The 20,400-nt window shown below is 35.1% G+C and overlaps 2 protein-coding genes across 2 annotated transcripts; both read left to right on the forward strand.

The window, feature by feature from the left end:
* The first annotated feature begins 1,697 nt into the window (after positions 1-1,697).
* Positions 1,698-4,942, forward strand: vcpkmt (valosin containing protein lysine (K) methyltransferase). Its single transcript, XM_081347388.1, has 5 exons — positions 1,698-2,016; positions 2,239-2,352; positions 2,748-2,820; positions 3,358-3,477; positions 4,349-4,942. The coding sequence occupies exons 1-5, from the start codon at positions 1,730-1,732 to the stop codon at positions 4,454-4,456; spliced, it is 702 nt and encodes a 233-aa protein (XP_081203514.1). The 5' UTR covers positions 1,698-1,729; the 3' UTR covers positions 4,457-4,942.
* LOC308679734 (calpain-1 catalytic subunit-like) lies at positions 4,597-18,068 on the forward strand. The gene is made up of 13 exons (XM_081347381.1): positions 4,597-4,942; positions 8,744-8,902; positions 9,176-9,420; positions 10,483-10,552; positions 10,703-10,821; positions 10,911-11,044; positions 11,967-12,141; positions 12,378-12,452; positions 13,206-13,291; positions 14,031-14,105; positions 14,186-14,346; positions 17,072-17,239; positions 17,470-18,068. The coding sequence occupies exons 3-13, from the start codon at positions 9,184-9,186 to the stop codon at positions 17,520-17,522; spliced, it is 1,353 nt and encodes a 450-aa protein (XP_081203507.1). The 5' UTR covers positions 4,597-4,942; positions 8,744-8,902; positions 9,176-9,183; the 3' UTR covers positions 17,523-18,068.
* Positions 18,069-20,400: the final 2,332 nt, after the last annotated feature.

Here is a 20,400-nt window from a genome sequence, read left to right on the forward strand (position 1 = left end):
AATTTGTGCAAAAATAACTGTTTTAACTGTCTGTTTGAAAAGTGATTAATGCAATGGATGTAATATTTCTCATGTTGACCACCTGGAGTCACGGATTGTTTGCTTTGGTTTTGAAACCTCCTGCTATAGTTGTCATTGTTAGTTATCTAGGTTTGAAATAAGATGACAACCTGTGTTGCTAGGGTTGCAACTTTTTTCAAAAGTTGTTCCAAACAGATATTTTGAAGAATATGGGTAACCAAATAGTTGATGGGTTCCATTAAGTTAACTCCCATAGTATGGAGAAAAAAGAAGAAGAAAAAAAGACCATGGAAGTCAATGGTACATCAACTGTTTTGACATTCTTCAAAATATTTTCTTTTGTGTTCAGCAGAAGAAACAAATTCATACAGGCTTGGTGAGTAAATGACTGAATTTTCCTTTTTGGGTGACCTATCCCAATGATATGTAACATGACCACTGTAAAATAAAGTGTCACCCACTTTATTTTACAGTGTCCTTGTTACACATTATGTAGTTATAGTAATAACTATAAAATATGCATAATTACATGCAACTAGCCCTAAATCAAACCTCTATACCGATCCTATAGTAAGTACATGTTGTTGATACTCAGTACTTAAAATAATTACACTGTAACATGGACAGCTTAAAATAAAGTGTAACCTATTTTTGCTCAAGAAATTGATTTGTTATTGGTGTGCTATTACCTGGTAGATCTAATTTAGGTTTTTATTAATCAGCGTCAGCGACATACATAAAACACTCAAATATGGTAAACAGAAGTGCAAGCATGGTAGCTTGACATGCAAGAACCAATGAGATTTGTTCTTGCATGTCTCACAAACACATTTGTAGCTACATAGATGACAATGATGTCAACATATACTGTAGGCTACAAACCATAGAAAACCTGTATGAATCTACACTGCCATCTAGTGGCACCATATAAAACTCAATTAACTTTGTAATAAGTTGTTTATGGAGACTTTAAGCTGCAATGGAGCAAATAATAAACAATAAAATTACTTAAATAAATAATAGCCGTAAACCATTTCAAATACCGGTACATAGTAAAACTACAATATTTTGAAGTCAGTTAGGTAGTTTAAATGACACGCACATGCTTAGCTTCCATAAGTAAACTAACAAGACTAGCTAGCTAGTTCTGTTTTCTGTTTATAAATTAGGGATTTTCTTAGGCCTATTTGATGCCAGTCTGAAAGACATTCCTCTACCAGTCGGACAGTTAGACCTTATGCAGAGCAGTGCCATGATAGGTATGACAGCGAAGCTGTGAGGGATAAACGTACCTGTTTTCAATGGCATCCGCAGTAAAAGGCTATATGTATAAGCTATTTTCCACAGCTATAAGGCGGGTTTTTTTTTTTTTGGTTTTTTTTTTTGTCAACTGAAATTTCTCGGAAAAATATATATTTTTTTGTCTATCTGTCTACTCAGTATACCTCATAGCCTCCCAAATATGGCGCTGCTGTGAATAAGGTCTATTCTGTGATGGTGAAAACTTAAAAGTTAAAATACCACTTGAATGCCAGTTCAACAAACAGATTTACGCATAGCCAAAAAAATACCAAAATTACACAAACAGCCTATCACCACTTCACCAGTATTATGAATAAACTGCCAAACGATTTGAGTCCATCAGTGAAAGGAACCGGTTCAAATGAATGATTCGCGAATCAGACGTCACGGAGATGCGTGACGTAGAATGCGTGCAGTGTTCAGCGGTCTAAAGAACATGGCGTCTGACGAGGATTCAGAAGATTATTTTGTTAGAGAAATAGAAAAAAATGACGGGTCTATTTTAAGAATGTATCAGTGCAGCAAAGGGGACGTGGGCTGTGTAGTATGGGATGCTGCTATTGTCCTGTCAAAATACCTCGAAACGGAACAATTTTGCAGTATTCAGTCTGGTGTTAGTACGTGGTTCTCCAAGAGCATTATTGAACTGGGTGCAGGAACAGGACTAGTTGGTCTCGTGGCTTCAACTCTGGGGTGAGTTACCGGTATGAATGCCGTGCCATATAAACATGAATTAAAATAGATTAGATGTGAAATGTGGCCATTTAAGCAACTGTTGAAAATGGATTTATCATATTCGGAAAGTTATAGGATTTTAATTTATTATCGTTTGTTCTGATAATAAATATTATGCACAAATATTGTTTAATTCAAAGTTTCTGGCTGGATTTCAACCTGAGTAATGTGCACCCATAGGGCAAATGTTACAGTGACAGATCTAGAAGAGCTGCAGCCTCTCCTAAAGCTGAACATTGAGAAAAATCAGCAACTCATCCGTACAGGCTCAATCACAGCCAAGGTACTGAAATGGTTTGTACTGCATTTCATCTACACCATAGGATCTTTTTGGGAGGGGTGTGTTTTCATCCTTAGCTATGAAACCTATTTATTCATTACATTCAATGTTTACTAAATAAACGTTTACGTTTTACATAAAAATAAATGAATACACTTAAAAAAAGTTTTCTTCCAAATAAAGTTGCCCCCACATGATCACATGACCATATTGCACATAAATAAATTAAAGTATTGTCATCATTTATTCACCCTTATGTCATTCCAAACATTATGACTTTTCTTATATAAAATATTATTTTCTTATATGAAAATATTTTGAAAAAGGTCTGTTTTTTTGTCCTTACAATGAAAGGTTTTCATTTCATGGAAACGACTATTGAAACTTATGAATTTTTTCCTTTTAAAAGGGGTGGAAGTGTTGAAGATTTTCTACCTAATCCTCATTATATTCTGATGGCTGATTGTATCTACTATGAGCAGGTACTCTAACAATGAATATTACACTTATATATATATACATATATATATATATATATATATATATATATATACACATACATTTTTTTTTATTATTATTATTATTTTTTTTTTTACTTGTGTTACTCATACAGCAGTGGATCTTATTAACAGCAGCAACATCTTTGATTTTTAACGGGAATGAGACTGTGAGGGATAGACATACATCTCTTCTTTGGGTTGTACTGTTTACGTGTTTATGTGTACTTCAATGTGTTTCTTGGTTGTTCTGCTGACAAAACACTGCAAAAGTACCTTTCCAAGAAATTTCAGTAGACACAAAAACTCCAGACAACATGAATAAAATGAATGAAATAAAACTCTAGGAGTTTTATACAGCTTTTTACAGCAGATGCCATTGAAAACACGGCAAGTCTATCCCTCACAGCCTCGCTTTCATACCTGTTATGGCGCTGCTCTGAATAAGGTCTATAGTTAGCTCTACATTCCAGATTTGTTAACAGTACTAGGTTAATACCCTTTGTGTTTTATATTCCACAGTCTGTGGAGCCACTTGTGGAGACTCTGAAACTCTTGGCTGGACCAGAGACGTGCATCATCTGTTGCTATGAGCAGCGCACTGTTGGTGTCAATCCTGAAATAGAGAAGAGATTCTTTGAGGTGAGAGAAATAAACTGTAAAATCCTCTATTACTCCTATATATTTAGTGGCACACTTTAATGAGAGTGTGTTAGATCAGTAGAATATATAATAAAGGGGACCTATTATGCCCCTTTTTACAAAATGTAGTACAAGTCTCAGCTTTCCCCAGAATGTGTCTGTGAAGTTTCAGCTCAAAATACCCCACAGATCATTTATTATATGATGCCCAAAATGCCCCTTTTTGGGTGGAAGCAAAAACATGCTGTTTTTCGTGTGTGCAAATGAGCTCCTGCTTCCCGCCCCCCTTTCCTGAAGAGGGCTGTGCCTTTACAGCTTGTACCTGGAATAGTCTGGCAACAACAAAACAGGAGAAACAGTATGGATGGATTTTTGCATTCCACTCCACTGCTTTTCCATTATTTTCGATGTAAACGTGCGCTAGACAGACCTTGCGTTTTTTCCCCCTCCCATTCGGGGCAATTCACTCAATGTGTCTTTGCGTCTAAAAACGCAAGACGCGGACAGTGGAAAATGATAGGTGTTGAGATGCGAATTTCGAGATAAAATTTCATTTAACTTTAGCGCTGCATTTTTAGAACGATGTTTCCTGTGGGCGGGATGTTTCCTAACACCCTGTTACACTGTCACCTCACAATGTACAAAAGATGCGGACAAGTCATTTTGAGACACTGTTTATGATTTATGGGGAATAAAAAAAAAAGGAGTATGTGATTTTACCATTGTATGGTGTTTGTGCGCACACACTGCTGACGCATTTATGTTTTGCATAAAAGGTTCCTTTTAAATGCATGAATAAAAAGCCAGTTAAATTTCTTATCAGGCTAAATCTGCTATTGTCTTATTCTTCATCTAATACACTGTTTCATAGCTACTTCTGCAAGAGTTCCAGTCAGAGGAGATCCCACCTGAGAAACAAGACCCAGAGTTCAACAGTCCTGACATTCGTCTTCTCCACCTGCGACGAAGAGTCGACTGAATGCCTTTTACGAGGATGGGCTGTGTGTTTGTGTTTTAATAGACTGCAGTGTTAGTCACTGTACCTATTATAAAAAAAAATATATATTTTTAAGTGCATGATATGTGGTCTGGGAATTTGGCCTTAATGTGAGCCCAAGTGTGTTTTCAGACAAACAAGTTTAAGCAAATGGTTTTGCATGTGCATTGTGCACTATGTTAAACTGACAATAAATCTCAAGTGTGTTTTTTGTTCTTGTTTTTTTTTTTACACCAATTCAAAGAATGTTAAACTGAATGTGATCTGTAAATAGGCTAATCACTGTCTAAACTTCACCAAAATATTTTTGTCAATACTAAATCATTTAAAAACCTTTAGACAATGCTCAGTTTCAGTGTCATTAATCATCTGATTGCAATGTTTCAGCATTATTTATTTTTTTACAGTTTTGTCCAGTGTCATTCTGGGCCCTTGAATGCATCGAGACTACAGTGGAGATGTTTAGTGGTATGTTTCATAATTTTTTAAGACTTAAAGAGCTACATCTGAAGCAGAAAACAGAATTTTCAGGAAATACTGATCTTTATAGATTTAAATTTTAAGTAGCCTATGTATTATTTAGTTATTAGATTCATGTTAATGTGTTTACTTTTCTAAGTCACGATTAATTACAGAGGCAGATGTTTTTTCATATAGCGGAAAAAATAAATAGATTTTTGTCAAATCTATAAAATAGAAATTATGACTTTAAAATGAAAATTTAAGGGATTTATTTTATTGTGATGGTAAAGCAGTTTGGCAAAGTGAATATGTGTTACAAACCCCTGGAGATTCATCAGCTTGTTCTGATCATTTGCAAGATTTTTAAAAGAAAATTAAAATAGGAAAAGATTAATATATAACCCCAAGTGTCTTTGGGATAAAATGCTATTAGGATTTTTAGAGTGCTTTACTGTACCAAATACTAATAATAATGATTGTTCAAAGGATACTAAATCAGACCACCTGATCTTAACTGGTATTCCCTCTTCTACACCAAAGATGAACTAAATAACTATGTATTTATTTAAAATATATTTTTTTTGTGATTGGATGACTGGATTTAGTGGTTTATGGCCTCATATAAAGTCTCTGGTGGGAACATGATCGACGATTGAGTTTAATAATTCTTTATTTTTACAAACAACATTACTTGTTTTCCCATCATTCTGTGTACAGAGTTAAAGCTATATATGGTGGAATTCGCTGTTTGGTAAATTTACAGGTGGGAGGAAAAACCTTTTACAAATTCCAAGATATTTATAAAAAAAAACAACTTTGCATTTGAGTCAACCGCGCTATGCTTGTTCATACAAAAATGCAGTTATTTTAGTCACAATGCTGCAACTTAAGTCAGTGATAGACATAAATCAAAATGTCTTCAGTGTGCCTACTGCTCCTTTCTTTGGGCCTTTAATTTGACCTATTCTGGACGCAGATTTGCGGAAACACCAGACTCAACTTAATCTACTGTTCATAATGATTCAGAAGAATCCAGAATTATTTTTGCCAGACATATACGCCAGACAATACGTGGCGCACAACTGATCAACATAAAATACTATACATAGTTAAAAAAAATCCAGTCAAATCAAGTCAAAATGTATTTCTATAGCACATTTAAAAGCAACAGAGTTGTAACAAATTGCTGTACAATAAAACATTGAGCATATAAAAAGAAAGCATAAAAAGAAACCATGCAGCATACAAAATATAAACACATTAAACAAAATACAATAAAAAGTAAAAAATAAAAAAATCTATCAAAAGCCAGAGAGAACAAATAAGCTTTAAAACTGGCTAAGAAATGAGCAGACCTCACATTTAAGGGCAGACTGTTCCAAAGTTTAGGTGCTACAGAAGAGAAGGCTCGACCACCCTTAGTTTTACAGTGAAAATGTGGGACTGATTACCAGATCTAAGTGTTCTTTGGGGGGAGTAAGGAATCAGAAGGTCACAAATGTATTTTGGTGCAAACACCAGATGAAGCCTTTTACACAAATACAGCAAAGTTATAATCAATTCTTAACTTTACAAGAAGCCAATGTAAAGTCGCTAAAATGGGTGAAATGTGTTATCTCTTTTTTGTGCTGGTTAAGATGTCTCACTGCAGCTTTTGGACAATTTGCAGGCGAGAGTTCGCAGTTTAGTAGGCGTAGAGTAGTCCAGACGTGATGTTATGAGAGCGTGGATTACGTTCTCCAAATCTTTCGTAGGTAGAAACTGTTTTAATTACCAATCTCAGATGAAAGAAACGTCCCTTTACCAATGTGCTGATTTGTTTCTATAAGTTTAGTGACGAATCAAATGTAACCCCAAGATTCCTTACATGAAGTTGAACACTGGCGGCAATAGAATCTAAATAAAAAAGAAATCAAAATATCGCTTTCATTTAATTGCAAAAAATGATTAGCCATCCAACATTTGATCTCCTCAAAACAGTTGCAGAGCATGCCCAAAGGATACAAACTGTCAGTTTTAGCGGGTAGATAAAACTGTGTATCATCAGCAAAGCAATGGTAGGAAATCCTATATTTCTTAAAAATGGCACCCAATGGTAGCATATAAATTAGAAAGAGATGAGGGCATAGAATGGACCCTTGGGGCACACCACATAATAGGGGAAACGAGGAAGAAGAAAACTTGCTCACTGAGAAAGTTCTGTCTTTGAGCTAAGAGGCCAACCACTGCAAGGCGACACCCTGAATATTAAACATAGTTTCAAAGTATCAGCATACCTGGCAATAGAGAAACACACAGGAATTGTGCTGGAAGTTTTGCTTACAGATGCTTTCTTCAGTGGTTTTCCAAATCTCTCTAAATACCCAAATGGAACAAAAGAACTGTAAACATTTAGCACCCAGATATTCATTAAGCTTTTGTTGGACCTACTCCCATGCACATAGGGTCACACCTGGTTTCGGGCGTGACTGGCTGAGGGAGTGGGGGAGACGAGGGGAAGAGATGAGAATGACCAAACGGAATCCTGTGCTCTCATTTTAAGATTTTACATTTGTGCTTGTACTACAAGTGAACTTATAGGTATACTGAGAGTTTACTAGTCAAATACTTGTAGCACATTTTTTAGCCTATGAAAGTACGCTTTGAAGTATACTCTCAGCAAACTACTAGATTGGTAGTTTTATACTGCAAGTATACTTGTAATTTTTCATTAAATGAACTTAACATCATACTTAGTTCACTATTCGTGTATTATTTAGCACTTTAAGTATACTACTATGTTCCTATTTAGGAATTCATTTGACTAGAAATATACCTTTAACTGTATTTTAACACTTTCCCCGCCAGCTTTTTTTTTTTTTTTTTTTACTGTTGCCAGCCAGCATCAGAATCTTAGATCATTTTCAGAAAACTTTCATGGCCCCCAGAATATTTTGTTGTATGAATATCTGAACATACAATAAATCAAATGAAAAAACAGAACCTCTGTTTTTACAAAAACAAACAAACAAAAATATTGTATTCTAGCTTCATGCCTATTTTGTTATCAACACTTGACTGTGTTTAAGTTTCTTTAAACATTTTGAAGTAAACTGGAAGTAAACCAGTGGACTAGCCTACATAAAAATGTATATACCCAGAATTAGGAACATATCTGTTTTCCTTATAAATAAAACAATGTAAGTTTATAAGACATTATGTAAAACTATGTGTAAAGACTACTCAGTCAAACACAACTACAAGCCAATGCTTAGAATAAGTCGTAAGTATATCTCGATCAAAAGATTAAGTACAAGTATAGGCCAAATATACTTTTCTGTCAGTTTAAGTCAAGTATACTTGTTTAATTTTAAGTATACTTCTGAGAAGTCCATAAATTATATGAAATTATACTTTCTTATATTTTAATTTATAAGAAGTATACTATAGCACATTTGAATAAACTTTTTAAGGGGAGTTTCAGGTGAGAACATGAGTGAGATTTGTGAAGAGATCAGTAGAATTTCTGTATTTTCACGATCTTATATATCATTTTAACTTTATTGATAAGTCAGATGAAGTTTTTTTATTAATTCAATATTATATATATATATAATATATATATATATATAATATATATATATATATATATATATATATATATATATATATATATATATATATATATATATATATATATATATATATATATATATATATATATATATATATATATATATATAAAAACATTATTTTGGCTACAATCATTTGAAGTTCAAACTGCTCTCCGTGTTCATTTACATATTCAAATTTTTTTTGAGAGTTAAGGCTATAAATGGTGGAACTGGTGTCTCTGAGCAAAACCAAACCTACACACTGCTCTACACTCTTCCTGAAAGCATCATTCGGTCTGAGCGCGGAATTCCAGAGCCTAGGGCAGAACAAAGAGAATCGGTCAAACCTAGTAATAGAAAACTGCTCAATTAGGTGAGTTGTTATCTTTGAAGGTGAAGTATATAATTTATATCTTAAAAAACTGAGTTTAATCACTATTATATTGTAAGTCTCTTAAAAGCTATCAAGATATGTCTTCCAAAGGGACAAGATTTCTCTCCCAAACAGGTCTAACAAGCCTAGAGTATCTCATCTCTTATAGGTCTTTGGAAACAAAACATATTATAGCATAGTGTTGTGCCAGTAACAGATGTGACACTTTTATCTTTTTCTTTATATTTTTTCCTAAAAATCTGACTTTTACAGCTGTAAAAATGCCACCACCTCGTGTGAACAGAATACCTGGGGATGAAAAGCCCACAATAGACAAAACTGGCACTCTTGACGTCCCTTTGAAATTCTTGGATCAGGACTACCAGGAGTTGAAGAAGAGCTGCTTCACCAATAAAAGGAGATATGTTGATGAGAAGTTCCCTTCAGACAGCAGCTCCATTGACCCAAAGAAGAAACTTGGATTGGATATGGAACAAATCAAATGGTTGAGGCCATCAGTAAGTTACCTGTATTGACTTTCCATCTCCAGACCTTCAGAAAATTTCAAGAAGAGTATATAGACATTATTGTTTGAACGGATCTAAAATAACTTGTTGAATATTACCATCATCAATTGTTGCTAAATGTCTCTTAGAGCTTGTAAGAAAAGGTTTACCTGTAACATTTTCCAACATATTTTTATTTACAATTGTGGCAAGACATCTTAAAGGCACAATAGATATATTGGTCTATTGATAGACATCTAATAGATAGATAGAACAATAGATTAATTTTTTTAGATTAAAATATCCAAAACGACTAAAACAATGCTATATATTTTGTTTGTTTTGATGTGTACTTGCATGATCGCAAATGTTTCCAGCTATGTTTAAATCCAGAGAAATCAGGTATTTTAACCAGCGTAACGGCCCGTGTCATTATGTCGTCTGTCAATGACGTAATATATCCACGTTACCAGTAGGACATATTTGAGTTTGGATACTTTTATTGACAGAAAACTAATCATTGTTGTATAGTTCAAAACAGTTAGTCTTATTGCTTGAATCTCTTGTTTTCTTGATTTACTGCGAGTAACATGTTTGTGCCATGCCTCAGAGACACTGTAATTTAGTCAAATGGCTAACATGGCATAATCAAAAAGAGCTTGTAGTAAAAGTACAGCATTTTCTCCACAATACAATATATTTTAAAATTAAGTGCATGCCATTTACAGTAGCAACACAAGTCACCCATCTTTTAATAATATGATATTCTAATATCGATCTGTAATTAAACAGCCACCGAGTGAACGCATAGAGTAACGTTAACATAACTTTCAACACACTCAAATGTATTTTAAGATGACAACTCCCATGATTCCACGTTCAGTCACGGCATCATCAAGCTCCGCCTGTGTTATTGTTTTGAAAAAGGATCCTCTAGAGGTGTACTGTGCCTTTAAGTGTCTTGAAAGCAGATTCAAATTGCAATATACGAGTCTAAGTGTCTTCAGTTGTTCCCAAATCTATAGGGCAAATTTCATTGTATAATGTATTAATTGAATTAATCTCTCTCTTTAGAAAATAGTGGCAGACCCTAAACTCATTGTTAAGGGGGTTTCCAGGTTTGACTATTCTCAAGGATCTTTAGGTATGCTTATATATCTGTGTTTATTACATACTCCATTAGATGGTTTTGAATGATACTGTATCTGTGCAGTAATTTGCATCACTCTGTATTTTGTCTTTTGTTAACAGAATGAAAGATCTATTTTTGCTAATGCTTGTGATTTTACCTTAGGAAACTGCTGGTTTCTTGCTTCAGTTGGAGCTTTAACCTTTCAGGAGGATCTTATGGACCAGGTCATGCCAGTAGACCAGTCATTTGGTGAAGATTATGCAGGGATATTTCACTTTAGAGTGAGTTCTTTGGTCTTTTTCAAAATAACTTAAATACATTTTATGAAATCATATGATCAGTCATTAAGCCTTCTGCTTTATTCATATAGTTCTGGAGGTTTGGGAAATGGATTGACGTTGTCATTGATGACAAACTTCCAACAATCAATGGCAAGCTCATTTTTGTTCATTCAAAAACATCTAATGAGTTTTGGCCTGCCTTGCTGGAGAAAGCTTATACCAAGTAGGTTTATTCTTAAAATGATTCTTCTTTCATAGTATAAAAGCATGTTTGTTTATTGAACATAAGAAAAAGAGATCCAAATACAGGCCAAAAAGCCCACAGGATTTTATTGTCCAGAGGCCATACATAAAGTGCAAAAAAGTGCAAGAGTGCAAAGCGTTTTTGTGTTCAACCATTCATCAGTGTCACACTTTATTGAACATAAAAATATTAGGCTACAATTGATTTTACAATAAGTGTACTTACCCAAGACAGCACTGGTACTATAAGGTAACTACATAGGTAATTGTTAAGTTTAGGGGGAGGTTCAAGGTTAGTACCTAGTTATTACCCAGTTATTGTAATTGCTATAATGTATGTACATGGGGAACAAGACTGTAAATAAAGTTGGTTACACTTTATTTTAAGGTGTCATTGTTACATAGTAATTATACATTTAAGTACTATGTAATATTAAGCAACTACATGTACTTAGGGTTAAGGTAGGATTAGAATTTCATTGCATGTAATTATGCATAATTTACTTTTATTACTATAGTTAGGTAATGTTTTTTAACCATAATTACAAGAGATTTTGGCCCTTTTTATGTTTTGTATGTACCTTGGTTCTGTACCTTACAACATTGTCACAATGATAACAGTCCCGGTCCTGGAGGGCCACTGTCCTGCAGAGTTTAGCTCCAGCTTGCCTCAACACCCCTGCCTGGAAGTTGCTAGTAAGCCTAGTAAGACCTTGATCAGCTGGTTCAGGTGTGTTTAATTGGGGTTGGAGCTGAACTTTGCAGGACAGTTTTCTCCAGGAGCAGGATTGGACACCCCTGGTCTATTTTAATCACCACAAATTTGAGTAAATCCACAGAATCAATCATTAAAGGCTTGTTGGTCCACTGTAGTATATTGAAATGTAGAATTAATTTTACAGGGTGTGCAGCTCCTATGCTGACATGAAGTCTGGTCTTGCATCTGAGGCTCTGTTGGACTTCACTGGTGGCATCCACGTGCACTTTGAAACAGCAAAAACTTCTACTGATTTGTGGAGCCTGATGAACCGAGCAGCAAAAGCAAAGGCTCTGATGGCCTGTGGCACCTTTCTGGGGGTAAGCGGTGAAATCAGGCTTGTCCAGATTATCACCATGTCCATCTAAACACTAAAAGATTTCAATGTTCAATTAAATACAAATTACTATAGTGGACATTTTAACAATGGAAGATGTAGGCAACAATGTAGAGCATTAGCTGTACAAAACAAAACAAAACAGTTTTTCCAATTTCATGATACATATTTCACCGGGCAGCATTATTAATTCAATATCTTTTTTTCATACCATATCAGAAAACATCTGCAAACACAGTATTACCCAATGGCATTGTTCAAGGCCATGTATATACAGTGACGGGGGTTTACAAGGTAAGTCTGCACAGAATCAAATGTCATATTACAGTGCCATCAGATTAGGGGGAAAGATAGATAGATAGATAGATAGATAGATAGATAGATAGATAGATAGATAGATAGATAGATAGATAGATAGATAGATAGATAGATAGATAGATAGATAGATAGATAGATAGATAGATAGATAGATAGATAGATAGATAGATAGATAGACTTTCTGAATTTGTTTTCCATAGGAGCATCACTTTTTAGCTATTGTAGATCTTCAGGAGCGCTTGATAATTACAGACGGGTGTGTTAGATCAGGGTTAGATCTGAACTCTGCAGGTTTGATCTATACTATAGGAACAGGATTGGGCACCCCTGAACTACAATACTTGCTTTGTTCTCATATTAACCATTTTTGTTATTGTGTACACCAGTATTTATTTACTAATTGCATTCAGATGTATTCAGCATGAGCTCCACACTTGCTATGCCCTTTGTTCAGTTTGCATTCATTCCTGTGTATCTCTTACATCAAGCCTGTGATTTTGCAAGAGAAGTTTCTTGAAATAATGTTTTGTACTTTATGTAACTCAAAGCATTGTGTTCAGTCACCTTAGTCCCTGTCCCTCACAATATCCCTGGTGAAATGGCATATTCTGTATTTAAATTGTGGTGGTGAAATCCCACAGAAGAAGTAAGCAGCCTACACTAAGGTTTAAAAGACTTTTATTACAAGCATTTTGCATTAAAAGTGTCACGTCATGTTGTATTCTACAGGTAACATGCCAAGAAAAAACAGTTCAGCTGCTGAGAGTGTTGAACCCTTGGGGAAATCAAGAGTGGACCGGTGACTGGAGTGACAAGTAAGAGTCAAATGAAATTATAGGTTCACTAATCACAACCCTGATCAAGTCATTCTTTGTTTGTACCACTAGATGATTCATGACTATTATATTAAAGGAATTCTTAAAAGGTTTGAGAGTTGTATTAAGTTATTAGTATGCTAAATAACTTTTTTCGGTTAGCTTGTTAGCTTTCAAACTGTAAATCTTCTAAAGTAATTTTGTCCCCATCATATATGTAGTATATTAGATAAAATATTAAGCTCACCAAGCTGAAAACTATATTATTTTTTTCTAGGTTTCTTGGGTTTCTAGGTTTCTATTCCACTTTTTTTTTTTAGATTAAATCGCTGGAGGTCGTCAAGCGCTGTTGGTTTTTCATTTGTATTATTTACATAACGATCACTGTCATTCATATCGGCGGAATCTGCTAACTCTCATTCACTGAAGGATATTTTGAATGAATGAGCTTTTGTTGCCTTTTGTAATAGAATATCCCTTTGAAAACAAAAGCCAGTTCTTTAGTGACATCATCTTCTGCTAACTTAATTGCCATCCTTTTTGGCATCTTATTTAATTATATGCCATTGAAAATTCAACTATACCCTTTTAGAAAAATATTTATTAATTCCAAAAGAAGCTTATTCAGTTCAAAAGGTACAGTTTATCTGTTTTTTTCCCCTCTTTATTTGCTGCTGCTAATTTCTCAGTGAGCATAACCCCATGAAATATTTTCATATATGCTTTTGCATAACTTTAGGTCATCTTTGTGGGACAAAGTGAGTAAGGAGGAGCAATCCAAGTGTCGTTCTTTGGCCAATGACGGGGAGTTCTGGTGAGCATTAACTGTAGTTTCAGATATGATCTCTAGCGTTAATGAATCAAATATTTTCAGTAACTCATATTTTACTGCAGGATATCAATGGAGGACTTCACCAAAAACTTCGAAGACATTGATATTTGCTGTCTCAGTCCTGATTTTCTGGACAGTTCTTCTGAATGCAAATGGACTTCCACATGTTATAAAGGCAGCTGGGTTGATGGGACTACAGCTGGTGGCTGCCTCAATAATAAAGGTAGCTCATAAATATATAATGAGAGAGAGTGGCATGTGAGCATTTTATACAATTACATTCTAGCATGCATAAATAAAAATATTAGATACAGCATGCAACATGCAATATGCTTTTTGGGTGTCTATGCATAATATCGGCCATATGGTGTCAAGTCAAGTCAAGTCAACTTTATTTATATAGCGCTTTTCACAATACAGATTGTATCAAAGCAGCTTCACAGTATTAAATAAAATAGTACATCAGTGTTTGTTTCTAGTGTAAAACGTCCACGTTTTACTCCATAGGCACTCCATAGTTTACTGGAGTTATGATCGATTTTTCTCCATTTAAATAGACAAAATGGTATCGGTCAGATAGGTATGATCTGAACCAGCTTAATGCTTGTCCTTGAACACCAGTATAATTTTGTAGTCGATCTAAGAGTATTGTGTGATCTATAGTATCGAACGCAGCACTAAGATCAAGTAAAACTAGTATTGAGATACAGCCCTTGGTCAGAAGCGGCCTGAATCCAGACTGAAACTTTTCATAGATGTAATTTTCTTGTAAGAAAGAGCCTAGTTGGGCAGACACAACATTTTCTAGTATTTTAGACATACAAGGAAGATTTGAAATGGGTCTATAATTTGCTAGGTTATTTGGGTCTAATTGTGGTTTCTTAATGAGAGGTTTTATAACTGCCAGTTTAAATGTTCTTGGAACATGACCTAAAGATAAAGATGAGTTAATAATATTGAGGAGAGGCTCTTCCACTACAGGTAACACTTCTTTCAGTAGTTTAGTTGGTATGGGATCTAATAAACATGTTGTTGTTTTAGAGGAAGTGACAAGTTTATTTAACTCTATTTGTTCTATAGTTGTAAAGCACTGTAATTGTTCTTGCGGAGTGATAATGGAGGCTGAGTTATAAGGCGCGATTGAGGATTGAACTGTAACGGAATATTTTGTTCAGGTGACGCTTGTTTATTTGTTAGTCAAGCCAAGGTGTTAAATAAAAACCTAGGATTGTTTTGGTTATTTTCTATTAGTTTGCGGAGGTGCTCAGCCCTGGCTACTTTTAGGGCCTTTTTATAACGTGACGTACTGTCTTTCCAAGCGATTCTAAAAACCTCTAAATTAGTTTGTTTCCATTTACGCTCTAAATTACGGGTTTCTCTCTTTAGAACACGCGTAGTATTGTTGTACCATGGTGCTTTAATTTTTTCTCTGACCTTTTTTAGTCTAATAGATGCAACAAAATCCAGTGTTCCAGAGAGAATAGTGCTCATAGTGCTGGTTCGTTCCTCTAGTTCATCTGTTTGTTTGGGTTCACTGAGCAGCTGAGACAGATCCGATAAGCAATTTGAAAAATTATCTATGGTGGATGGAAGGATTGTTCTGCCTAATTGATAATGCGGCGCAGCATGATATATTACAGGGGTACGTAATATGCAAGTTACCATGTAATGGTCAGTTACATCACTTTGTGGAATGATATCTATATCGGTTGGATCAGTTCCATGTGATATAATTAAATCGAGTGTATGATTAAAATGATGAGTTGGTCCGGTAACGTTTTGCTTAACCCCAAAGGAGTTTAATAAATCTATAAACGCAGCCCCTAACGCATCATTTTGATTATCTACGTGTATGTTAAAATCTCCAACAATTAATGCTTTATCGACATTGACCAATAGGTCTGAGAGAAAATCTGCAAATTCTTTTAGGAAATCAGCGTAAGGCCCAGGCGGTCTATATACGGTAGCCAAGGCTAGAGATAATAGGGATGTTTTTCGAACATCTAAGAGCGTAACATTTAGTACAAGTACTTCAAATGAAATAAACTTATAACCCGTTTTCTGAGTAACAGTAAGAAAATCTCTATAGATTGTTGCAACACCGCCGCCACGACCAATCAGACGGGGCTCATGCTTATAGGAGTATCCTGATGGAGTAGACTCATTTAGACCCAAATAATCATTTGGTTTAAGCCAGGTTTCAGTAAGGCAAAGTACATCGAAGCTATTATCTGTGACTATTTCATTTACAATAACTGCCTCAGGTGTGAGTGATCTAATGTTTAAAAGACCTAGCTTTAGAAATAGTTTTTGTTTACTAAAAGCAACATTTTCTGTTTTAATAACAATTAGATCTTTCCTAGATCCTGCAGTATATTTATTATTTGATCGCACTAAACGAGGAATAGACACAATTTCTATGCAATGTTCTACACTAGTATTTATATCAGTTAATTTGGTGCAGCAGAGACTATGATTTGGACTTTTGGTTACTAGTCAAAAGGTATTTAACATTTTGGAGATGTTATCCGACAGAAGATCCGATCCGAATCTGTTTGGGTGTAAGCCATCGGCACGGAAAAGCCTAGGACGCTCCCAAAACAGATTCCAATTATTTACAAAGAGCAGTTTCTGCTCATTGCACCATGACGTTAACCATTCATTTAGTGTGAATAATCTACTAAACTTGTCATGTCCTAGACGCGTCTGCTCTACAGTCCGCGTTGTACCTATGAGGTTTGAGCAGTAGTGCTTCTCAGTGAGGAAAAGTAGAAAATGTTTGTTGTAAGTAAGTTTAAAGAGTAAAATCAAGAATTATAAATCAAATCGATGGAGCTCCAAAGACAACAACGCGTTCAGACGCAACGCATGCGCATGGTGTGTGTGTGAATGTTTATGTGTACCTACTGTATGTACCTCAAAGGTCTGATTCAATGGATGTCTTGTAGACCTTTTCTGGACGAACCCTCAGTTTCGGGTGAGGATTGAGGAGCTTGATAAGGAATGTAGTGGCCAGTGTCCTGAAAACATACTGGTGTCCCTCATGCAGAACCATGAGAAGAGAAACAGAAGTGAAGTTTCTAACTACTCCATCGGCTTCTATGTTTTTGCGGTCAGTATTAACAAATAACTCTATCTGAGTCACCGAAAATACAGTAATTTTGGTTTCCACTTATTAATGGTGTGTGATTCTATTTTCTACTTCAACAGATTCCACCAGAGGCAAGTACAAAATATAATTCAAGCTCAAAAGTGTTAAACTTTGCTTTGAAAATGCATAAATTACATGATATTTACTAAATAAACTATTTGCTTGAATACAAGTTTATATTTAATTCTCCTTTAGATGAAAGATGTGAAGCTCCCGGACAAGTTCTTCTACAGCAAACGCCCCATTGAAGTTGGGAACTTTGTCAAGGCAAGCCATGTGATGAGATTCTTCAAGCTTGAACCAGGAGAGTATCTCATTGTACCGGCCACTTTAAATCCTAAAGAGTCTGCAAAATTCATATTGTCCATCTTCTCAAAGAGTGAATCCCATAAGAGAAATATGAAATCTGAGATGACATATGTATGAAATGACCTATCCAGGTAAATGAAAAGTCACCACTGTACTGACAGTTTCATACATCAGTGCTATGCTATATATTCCCCAGGAATTTTTGTTGTTTACCAGCAATAATGTTTCTCTTAAACTATTGTTATTTCATGTAATATCTTGATTTATGAGCTGTGAAATTAATGTTATTAGTCACATTTATTGTTGTTTATGTGTAAGGTTTTAGATTTGTCATGTTGTAATGTTGTTTTGGGTCAGGTCAGTCAGTAACATAGTGACACCTTGTTAATGCCATTTCAGTGAGTGCCCATCATGTCTTCAAAATTAATCGTATAGACTGAAGTGTCACAAAGGATCCAATACTAAAAAAATAAACAATGTTTTTCAAATAATTATTTTCCCATATTATTTAAAATGTCTGATTACAATTTTAATATTTGCTATGCAATAATTGCAAATGATTGACCGGCCGCTAGTGAGGCTGCGTCGAGTTTTTCCAGCTAAACTGCTCCAAATCCATAAAACTATTATTTGTTGGATAGTGTTTTGCTCCATTTAGTTTCTGGAGGAATAAGTGAAGTGCCCCTGTCAACTGTACTTAACTAACACTGCAGTTACGGGTTTCTTACAATAGAGGGCAGAATTTCACTAAAACAATGGACATCACATTCACAACAAACACAGGTAGAGCATGAGCATTTTACTGAGATCTGCCTCGGTCAGCCGAGAAGTATCGCTGTGTACACCTGTAACATGAGTCTCAAATGCGTCTCCTTTGACGGTTGACCTGGTATGAGTCGGATTCGGGTGAGCGTCTCTGGTTTTGTAACTAAATCCTCATTAAATCAAAGTGTTGCCGGACGTCAGAGATTGACAGGTTATCGTCTTCTCCCCCCTGTTGATGCCTCAACTAATGACAGAATTATAATGGCAAAACGCTTGTCTTTCCATTAACGGCAGTCAAAAGTAGCCCTCTATTTCAAATTAATTTGTTTTCACAAATCACGCCATATGTTCACCTCAAGTATTTGATTTATTATAGTAGATATGTGAACACTAGGTTATGTTTGGAGAGCATGAACTTGACATAAGATCACAAAACGTCTTGAGGTTTATTATTGTAGGCTATTTAGCTCTCCACTTTTGATCTTATTAGGCCTACCAGGTGTAACTGAGGTCTTAGAGAGCCTATACAGCTTGTAACTTTATTTATAAAAGTTATTATTAAATTATTAGAATTAAATGATTAATATTACACCAATGTCCCTCTAGCGGTTAAAACCAAAATTGCATGCATTTTGCAGAAGAACGTTGTTTTGGTTCCAACCTGCAGATACTCACACTGGGAGAAAAGAGATAGAGATTATCCTACTGCTCATTAAACATTCACTACTAGGCTTAAAGGGTTAGTTCACCCAAAAATGAAAATTCTGTCAGTAATTACTCACCCTTATGTTGTTCCAACCCCTTAAGACTTTTATTCATCTTCGGAACACAAATTAAGATATTTTTGATGAAATTTGAAAGCTGGATCACTTCTTCATAGGCTTCTATGGGATCGAAACTTGCCGGCCCAGAAAAGTTAGTAAAGACATCGTTAAAATATTCCAAGTGACTACAGTGGCTCAAGCTTAAGTTTATCAAGGGACAAGAATACTTTTTGTGCGCAAAAAAAGAATAAAAATAACGACTTTATTCAACTATTCATTTTCTTCTGTGTGGGCCTGAGTGAATTCACATAGTGTAACAGCGCAGCACTTCTGTGTTGTACGGCACCACGTAGGCTCACTATTGGCCGATGCTGGTCATGTGTGATGCGTGAGCCTACGTGGTGACGTACAGCGCAGAAGTGCTGCGTATCCATTGTGGATCCAATGTATCCATTGGTTGTATCTTTTGTGTTCATCATGTTAAAAGGTTTGTGAAGGGGGGAACCACAAGCAACATAACTTACCAGTTTTAGAAATGTTGTTTTGAATTTATTTTAGGGTTGCCAACTTATGGAAAGGAAAATAAGGGACATTTGTGGTTCTTTATAGTAAAATTAGGGACACTCAAAATATTTGTACTGTACGTACCACACAGTGCATATCATTTTAGCACCTGCTGTTAAAATGTGTACAAAAGATGTATAAAAGGTTCTCAGACAAACACATTTGGTGCATTTCGTGGAAAAATCAACCAAATTTCAGAAACTTTCCCGGCTCAAATTTTTGAAGAAAGAAAGACAAACGTGAAGAAAGACAAACGTAAATGAAGAGTAATGCCAAAATATTAGGCTACATGTGATGGATGTAGATTTACTGAGTAATTTACAGTTTTGTAAAATGGGTCAGATTACAGGGGGGTTAAAATGACTTTAGAACTGCATCATTATTTTACTTTTACACAGAGATTGTTAGGTCTATTTAGCTAAATCAGTTGACTTTAGCCATCTTTGTTTTATTATAGCTATGCCAATGGTGACATTTAAAAAATGGGAAAAAGCACTACTTTTGATTTTTTCACAAAGTTTGCATGTCTGCAACTTATATTAAAATATCTTAATATCCTTTTAAATTCTAATTCTTAACACACATTTTTCTTTTGGTTTCTTCATTTTTACCACCCAGTATATAGGGATGTTAATGTGGCTCCATGAGTAAATTAGTACACATATTCAATCGTCACACATTTTCTGAAGAACAAATAATGTTGAAACTAGAAATGTATTTTTTT

Source organism: Scardinius erythrophthalmus (genome assembly GCF_964197995.2).
Source record: "Scardinius erythrophthalmus genome assembly, chromosome: 19".
Taxonomy (NCBI): domain Eukaryota; kingdom Metazoa; phylum Chordata; class Actinopteri; order Cypriniformes; family Leuciscidae; genus Scardinius; species Scardinius erythrophthalmus.